The 9058-nt window shown below is 33.0% G+C and overlaps 1 protein-coding gene and 1 long non-coding RNA gene across 2 annotated transcripts; one reads left to right on the top strand and one right to left on the bottom strand.

Annotated features, from left to right (window-relative positions):
- Positions 1–3437: 3437 nt before the first annotated feature.
- Positions 3438–8784, top strand: LOC137806554 (polygalacturonase At1g48100-like). Its single transcript, XM_068606750.1, has 7 exons — positions 3438–4144; positions 4983–5114; positions 6185–6409; positions 6562–6606; positions 6696–6903; positions 7481–7671; positions 8150–8784. Exons 1-7 carry the CDS (start codon positions 3734–3736, stop codon positions 8540–8542), a joined length of 1605 nt encoding a protein of 534 aa, XP_068462851.1. The 5' UTR covers positions 3438–3733; the 3' UTR covers positions 8543–8784.
- LOC137806555 (uncharacterized) lies at positions 7249–7557 on the bottom strand. The gene is made up of 2 exons (XR_011080362.1): positions 7427–7557; positions 7249–7312 (listed from the first exon to the last, which is right to left on the bottom strand). It is a non-coding gene; the product is annotated as an uncharacterized lncRNA (long non-coding RNA).
- Positions 8785–9058: the final 274 nt, after the last annotated feature.

Below are 9058 nucleotides of genomic sequence, written 5' to 3'. Positions count from 1 at the left end.
CTTGTTTTTGTATGATCATATTTATTGTTGATTATTTTAAAAAAAAAAATTAATGTGGATTCAAATATAGAAAAGCTATGCACTTTACTAAATGATTAATGCAATTAACACTTTGAAAAAGAAAACATGCATGTATATTTATTGAACTAATTTTATTCTGAATTCATATATATTAACAAAACAACACTTAATTGTTCTAGATTACAAAGTACAATGAAAATTAACTTTTTAATGAAACGTGGTATATGTAAGTAAAAGATGTTACTTTGACAAGTACATAATAAAATCTCCAGTAAAATTTCTTCATTTCTTTACATGTATCTATATTTCAGTGAAAAATTATTTTTCATTTTATTTTATTTTGTAATAAGGAGCAATTAACTAATTGTTGAATTGTCTATCTATTAGACTCTTTTATTTTATATAATCAATGGATTCTATTCTCTCTTGCAAGTCTTGTTGTCTACATGTCCTCATGTTTAGGAAACATGTTACAATTGCATACGTGTTTGGTAATCGGTAAGAAAGGTAATATATTTCTGCGGATAAAATAAAAAAAGTAACAGTTGAAAGATTGGAATTTTACCAAAGTATATATAATGTATATTTTCGAAAGTAGCAAAAATTTGTCACCAATGTGAAAAACAGAGTAACATACAGGTATTAAAGGTACCATAGTTGGTGTGGTTGAATATTATAATATGGTTGAACTCAAGTTCATTGTGAGTTGTGAAAAAGGAGAGGGTAAGTTGAATTGTACCTAAATTTTCTTTGCTTATATTATAGCTTTAGTTTTTGGGATCTTATTTGATAGAATGTTTTTAAAATATACGTTTTTCTGCATTATGTCAGATAATTTTCATGTATAACGAGATCATTAATTTTATAATAATTACTGTTACGAAGTGGACTTTAAGTCTAACTCAACCCCATAAAACGGGTTCATGAGGTTGAGGTTTGCACCCACTTATATACCATGAAAGACTTTAATCTCTAGTCGATGTGAGATCTCCAACAATTACTTTAAGAATATATGTATCACAGACATTAACATGGACATAGACACAACACGAAAACCTCGACACATGTAAATGTAGGATACACATTTACATGTAGGATACACATGTACTTTTTCAAAATGTAGGATACAAGAGGACACAAATGTATATATTATATCATTATAAATTATATAAATTGACAATCAAAGATTTATGTGAACAAGTATGATTAAATTTTTCTTTGTCGCAAAAAAAAATGTTTATCATTACTAGTTTAAAATGATTTGTTCATAATTTCTATAATTATAATAAAAACTTATACAATAAATTTGAATTTTTAGAAAATCATTATATTTATCCTTTTTAAAATTATTTCGACCCATACTAGAAATATCAGAGACTCAACAAATATTTAATAAATTAAACATTTCACCAATATGTATAATACACGTGTTAGTATCCAATATGTGTCGAACACGAATACCCCATTTAAGAGACGTGTACAAACTTCGTATATATTTATTGATAAAAGATTAAAAGAAGATTAATGTTCATGTGAAGATAAAGAAATGGTTGGAAGCAAAGAATGGGACTTGTGAAAAAATAGGTCAATGAAGTCACAGATAAACACTATTGATGAGAATGGGGAGTGACACTGTGAAGTAGTGGTATCTGTGTAAATATGTCACTGCCAGTTTACTGTAGAGAGAAACTCACAGAGAATGAAGCAAACACATGTAAATAACAGAAACCCATATTTGATGTTTGATGATTGCATATGATAGTCCAATGCACCTCGTGCCCATCAGTGTCACCCAAAAGAAAAAAACATACATATTATATAATCTAACTTTGGTACAAACATAATTTTTAATTTATCAAATCAAATAACTTAAAGTAATGGTATCCCAAATGTAGTTAAATGCTGATTAATAATATGACTACAGTAACATAATATTTCAGTGCACTCTTTGTCTAGCATTTTCAGTACTTTGGTTCAATCTCACTTTCACGTGACTTGTATAGTTTACATTAATCAGAAATTTCCCTTTCACCCAATGAAGGATATGTAAGAGATAATTTATCTTGCTGATAAAGTAAAGTGAAATTGAACCTGAATTGTCTTTGTAATGGTAACAGTTTACATATAAAAGTTCAATATATGGCATGTAAATGAAGAATGGAGCACCTATGATTGTTTGCAGAGTATTTATACGTGGAAAACTCATTATGCAGAAGAGGTACACATGGAGGGTGTGAAAGAGAAAGAGAAACATGGCTGGTTTGGTCCCTGAAATTGAGCAACAGTAAAAAAAAATGAATGAAAATTGATTACTGCATCCAACTCTGAATTAGGATCACTAATTGATAAATTAAACTAATGTGACCCCCACTCACATTGGGATTTTGACATATGATCTAATGAAAGTGAATTTTCTTGTTCACTTGTCTGGTTTTAGTGAACCTTTTTCTATGCAATATATTTCACTTTTTTCTGTTTTGGGGGCCTCAACAGATATGAGAACCTCACGCACAGAAATTGGTGCAGGAGGAGCATGATATTGTACTTTTTCTTTTGTTTTTATTCATGTGTGTGTACAGAAAATGTTGTCTAGCATAAACATGAAAAAATGCTGCAAATCAGTGGGCGTGAAGGATGGTTTCTCACAAATCCATCCTTGCAGGTACAATACCTTGCTTCTTTTTTTTATTCATTCACTTCACTTCCCTCAATCTCTCGTGGTTCAGCACCAATTTTTTTCTCTTTCGGTTAAATAAGGAAAAGAGGAACACAAAAATGCTTAATTGGAGGGTCTTTCTGACCACATAGGTGTTGCTCATGGCTTAACAAGACAAAATGACAGAACTCTTGGCCCGTGAAGGTTGCACGTGATCATAAAAGACCTGTGACAATTTGTGTGCCATTGACACCTTATAGACCCATTCACGTGGTTTTTTTGGTTTAGATTTTCACAAAATCTTCATTTATGACATTAATAATAATACATGTTAAAAAAACTAAGGCATATAATTGGTGCAGAGGAAGCAAACAGGTCAAATGTGATTGAAATCTCCTAGACTATTATTACCACTGGGAAAAGGGTAAATAAAATCCACATCATGTTGCAAACTTTATCTTGAACTTGTCTTGTTACTTAGTGTCATTCTGTGATGCTGAAACATGGTGAAGGAATATCTTTGTTTAATTTGGATTTAATCTAGTAACAATAATGGTGTACTATTATGAGGTAAAGCTAGGAAAGTTGGACAGATACAGCAGGTAGATTTGGCTCGAGGGTTCCTCCAATAGGGTAATAATGAAGGGCATGCAGAAGCCATGGTTAAAATACAAGAGTAGCCCCCTTAACTGTCGCTTTGTATGGTCACATGCAATGACATTGTTGTGTATGTGGCAAGAGAATAGCAGCTCCACTAAACAAATTCTAACCAAATTTCACAAAAAGGAAAACATACTAATTAATGAAAGATGAAAAAAAGAAGAAGAATGGAGAATGAAATCATAAATGCCTAACATTTTGAAGAATATTTTAATATACTTGTATTTGCCTGCACAATTATTAGTATTAGCCTTCAAGTCTTCTCCTTATATAAACAGAGCCGTCACTTGTTTGTTTTGGCAACACAAAGAACCTCTCTCATCTCTCATCTCTCTCTCTCTCTCTCAGTGTGTCCTCTGCTGAATTTCTGTTCACATTTCACCAGAAGCTACCAACATGAGTGCCTTGAGTTTCAGGGGCTTCACATACATGTTTCTCATTGTATTTCTCATTTGGTCTTCCAATTTTGAAGCCTGCATTGCAAGAAGAGGCAAGCACTGGAGGCAAAGCAGCAGGGACGTCTCAGATGCTGTGTATAAGAAAAAAGGAAAGAATTATGGAAATGGTCACAACAAAAACCATGGTGGAGGAGGATCAAAGCCAAAGCCTCCATCACATAAAGGCACTCCCTCACCACCATATCCACCACCACCTCAAAGAAACACTCCCAAACCACCACCCTCAAATGAGGATAACCCCACAACTCCCCCACCAAAACCTTACAATGGTGGCCATTCTTCTACCACCACCACCTTCAATGTGCTAGATTTTGGTGCCAAGGGAGATGGAAAAACTGATGACACAAAGGTAAACTCTTTGAACCTCTTAATGCAACTTCTGCTACTAACTAGTTAACATGTAAGACTGAGAAATTTCAGTTTATCATAGAATTCAATGTTCCTAGTAGAATTCAGGGAACACCATAGTTACAAGGGGGATACAGTTTAGGTGGTTTGTGGTTAAAATTTTCTAAAATATTATGTTATTCAAAACTACTTTTCTGCTCACAGTTATGCTCATGTAACTACAAATGTTAGTAAAAAGTGAAGTGGCCCAATATTTAGTAATAATCTTTAAAATTATGGTTATAAGTTTCAATTTAAAACCTTCCCCATTTAACAGGTAATATTTGGATTTGGTTAAGGTTTATGTGAGAATTTTCATTGATCTGGGTCCAAGTAAACAAGTCCATGGTAATTAGTAAAAATAATAGGCCATGAGGAGCATAAAAAATTGTTTTTTCTGTCTTTTCTGTTTGTGATGTTGCTCTTCACTCTTCAGTTAGTAATATGCCATTAAACAAAGCTTACAGTGACATAAAATGAGAGCAAAATATATAGTGGAAAATACAGAAAAGTGAAGACACCAGAACAAGCCAAAGAGGGTGGAACCTACTTAAAAAATTATTCTCGTTACGACAGTTAAGTCACATTTTCTACAACAATTTTTAGTTTATAGAACACACATCAGTCATCAAAACTCCACCCATTATTTAATATAGTATTTTTATTAACCTAGAGAAAATTTATTTAAATTTTAAGAAAACATTACCAATGGATCAGAAATCGTTCTACATTATAATATTTATTTTTATAATGTTAGTGCATCTTAATTAAATTGCTACTGTAATTAAAATTGAATTCAGGCATTTCAAGCAGCTTGGGCTGAAGCTTGCAAAGTAGAGGCATCAACAATGGTGGTTCCATCAGACTACGTCTTCTTTGTGGGGCCCATTTCATTCTCGGGCCCATACTGTAAACCCAACATCGTTTTTCAGGTAACATATCTACACAGAGAAAGTAGCAGGAATGAACAGAGAGAAAAAGAGAAAATAACAGGAAAATAAAACAAAAAGAAATGAAATGAAAATGCAAAAAGAAAAAAACTAAATAACATGATACCCCACAAGTGTGTTCATGAGCCGAATGTGATGTGGCATCAGAAAATAACATCAATATTTCTGTCATTCTGATAAAAATAACACATGCCTGTCATTTTCGTTTATTGTAATTTTAGTTAAAATTTTTAAAGTAAATAAAATATTTAACTGCAGAGTTAAAGAAGGTAGATGTCATTTATTTAAAATAAATTACAAATAACATATACGTTTTCAAGAAGAAAAAATTGAGTAATTTCTAGGAGAGTTGTCTAATCAGTTTTTACAAATTAACAGTGCTGATTTTTTTGAAAAATAAAAATTAAGAGCTTGATTAAGTTAAGATGCAAATTTAGAAAAAGAAAGAGAATGATCAATTTGTTCCTTCAAGTTTATGAGTGCTTCAATTTAGTCATAAACTATTTTTTTTTTTAAATTAACTTTCATCACTCACATTTATTTTTTATTTCAAGTCTGTTATCATTAGAATAAAATTTTATTACTGAAACTTTTTACATTTGTAAACGAGTGAGTAATTAGTGAAATTTTACAAAATTCACAGCAAACTCGTTGTTCACAAATTTTTATAGAAAAATCATTGAAAAAGTTACACGAAATATGAAAAATCCTAGTGATGTTTAGTCCAAATACAAGAATTAAACTACAGTTTAATGATAATACGAAGGGAATTTGAAACAAAGGAGGAATGTAAGAAAACAATTACTTTTAAAGATTTATTTATTAATATTTTAAAATATGGTTAAATAAGTTTAGCATAAACCAGAAGTATGTGAGCAAGAATAAACTCTTCACAACCACCACAAAATAAAATAAAAATAAAACTACCTCTTACTATTGTTCTTTATATTTTCACATATTTACCATTACACGTGATTGTCCCTGTTTATTATGCATACTGTATCAACCGACAATTCAGTTGAAGTGATGCTAATAAGGTTATGTTGTGTCAGCTTGATGGCACCATTGTTGCACCAACAAACCCCAATGCCTGGGGCAGAGGACTACTACAGTGGTTAGAATTTACTAAGTTGGTGGGAATTACCATTCAAGGAAATGGTATCATTGATGGAAAAGGCTCTGTGTGGTGGCAAGATCATCAATATGATGATCCTATAGATGATGAAGAAAAACTCATAGTCCCTTTAAACCAGACTGTACCAAGTCCCCCACTGCCGGTAATTTGTAGTTTTCTGTAAATTTTAAAATAACAATGAGATGTGTTATAAGAAGTAGTATTGTTCTTATAGTTCTTGCTTTGTAATTTCTAACATTGCAATTTTGTCACTCACCTGAGCCTAATTGTTTTATACCTACGTGATTGTACTAGATTCAAAGTGAGCTGGGAGGAAAAATGCCATCCGTCAAGCCAACTGTGAGGACCATTTTAAACCTTTAACAGCAAATTTGATTCATGTTTAGGAGTTATTATTGGAATGTAATGGAGGTGATTTTTATGCACAGGCACTGCGGTTCTATGGGAGTTTTAACCCAACAGTTACAGGCATAACAATTCTAAATAGTCCACAATGCCACCTCAAGTTTGACAACTGCAATGGGGTCTTGGTCCATAATGTGAGCATATCATCCCCTGGGAACAGTCCTAACACAGATGGAATTCACCTTCAGAACTCCAAAGATGTATTGATATATGGCAGCACAATGGCATGTGGTAATATTTCATTAACTTGTGCCACATTCTCTTTCATTTTGAAAATTTATTATGAGGGCCATGTGGTAGATAGGGACAAAATTAAAGTGAAAATGAAAACTCAAGACAAAAGAAGAAAACCAAAAAAAACAGTTATTATATGCATGTTCTATGATTCTTAAAAGAGCATGGCATTATCCTATCCTATCCGCAACCAGGTTGGACACATAGCTACAAAAAAAATTGCAATGCCTGCTAGTCATAAGCTACATGGCACGTGTCAACTGCAAAATCCACACTGCATCATCCAATTGTAGAGTACTCAGTTCCATAAACAAGAGCTTTTGTTTTTGCATTTCTTCACTCTTGTCTTATTGGAATTATAACTTCTGCCTCACATTCCTCTTCAGTCCTTCACACACAATTGAGGCTGAAGAAAATAGCATATCCAGTGGTCCATTAAAGCTACCAAAAGTTTGGGGTGGGGAGGGGGATGATTGCAAATGGACAAAAAACAAAAGTAAAACAGACTATGTAGACTTACTGACATAAATGGTCCAAGTTGGCTCACTGTATTTGAATTCCAACTATTGCGCAGGAGATGACTGTATTTCCATACAAACTGGATGCTCAAACGTATATGTACACAATGTCAACTGTGGACCAGGGCATGGAATCAGCATTGGAAGTCTAGGAAAGGATAACACCAGAGCCTGTGTTTCCAACATTACTGTCAGGGATGTGAACATGCACAACACAATGACTGGCGTCAGAATCAAAACATGGCAGGTAAAGTATAAGAAACGCAATGCATTTTCCAAGATTAAGCTCACAAAGTAAAGTATCTGTTTCTAAGTCAAACGGAAAATTTGACTTCAGAATCATTTTATACCCTGAAGTGGTTACCATTTTAAAGAATGGTCATTACAATGAAGTCAATAATCTGTTAACTGAATTAGTTCTGGGAGCACAAATGAGTACATTGGAAATCAATTTTAAACGTTCAACTTATTTTTACATGATTTTTCGGGTAACATGAGAAATTGCCAAACTTGATAGCTACTCTAAGATGCAGTAAAAATTGTGTGTTCTTGTAGCCTGCAATCCAATTAATTAAACATTTGTGATTTTTTTATCAACGCTAAATATGATTCAATCAAATGTCACAAAGTTCTCATTCAATCCAAGTTCTGCCATCATTTCCAGCTCTAGAAAATGGTGGAAAATTATGATCTCTTACACATTAACATGTACATCTGCACTGCAGGGAGGGTCAGGCTCTGTGCAAGGAATACTATTCTCAAATATACAAGTTTCTGAAGTTCAATTCCCAATTGTGATCGATCAATTCTACTGCGACAAAAGAACCTGCAAAAACCAAACATCAGCTGTTTCTCTGGCTGGAATCAACTATGAAAGGATAAGGGGGACATACACAGTTATGCCAGTCAACTTTGCCTGCAGTGATAGCCTTCCTTGTGTAGATGTTTCTTTAACGGCTGTTGAGTTGAAACCACTTCAAGAACAAAACCATCTCTATGATCCTTTCTGCTGGCAGACATATGGTGAATTGAAAACTCCAACACTCCCACCAATTGGTTGTCTACAGATTGGGAAGCCCACGAGCAATCGGATTCAGACAGATCATGATTTATGTTGATGAGATATAAATTAAAATGCTTAGCCTGCTAGATAAAGTATGTATATTATAAAAATCCTACTATATAGGAAATTTTCGTCATTAGGGTGATACTGATTTATGATTGTGAGAATATACCGGCCCTGCTATTAGCAAGAGGTCTAGAATAGTATAATAGGTAGCCTTGTAGCTGTGGCATATGCAAGAGCGTGAGATATTATACGAGTGTTATCATATGAATAAAAGTATCGTTTTTTATACAATGTTAACTCAGAACTATGGAATTTCATTGAGAGGACAAGTGAATAGAACATAATATGGTGCAGTGAGTGAGGATTTTGTCTGCAAGTTTTCACAAATTCAAACTACGGCAACTATATACAGATTTAGAAACATACACCCATAAGTTTTCTGAAGTGTTTGTAAAGCAAAGAAAAAATAGTTATGCATAAACAAACACACACAAATAACATCAAACATGAGTAGTGCATAATGAGAAGATTTCAAAGTACTTATATTTTGAACATGTACATCTTA

Source organism: Phaseolus vulgaris, chromosome 3, assembly GCF_000499845.2.
Source record: "Phaseolus vulgaris cultivar G19833 chromosome 3, P. vulgaris v2.0, whole genome shotgun sequence".
Lineage (NCBI taxonomy): Eukaryota > Viridiplantae > Streptophyta > Magnoliopsida > Fabales > Fabaceae > Phaseolus > Phaseolus vulgaris.
Note: the sequence above shows the minus strand (reverse complement) of the source record. Positions and strands in the feature narration are given on the sequence as shown.

Coding starts and splice junctions, on each gene's coding strand:
- LOC137806554 (XM_068606750.1), top strand. CDS start 3,734: ATGAGTGCCTTGAGTTTCAGGGGCTTCACATACATGTTTCTCATTGTA. Junction 6,904..7,480: donor TGGCAGCACAATGGCATGTG/GTAATATTTCAT, acceptor ACTATTGCGCAG/GAGATGACTGTATTTCCATA. Junction 7,672..8,149: donor TCAGAATCAAAACATGGCAG/GTAAAGTATAAG, acceptor TCTGCACTGCAG/GGAGGGTCAGGCTCTGTGCA.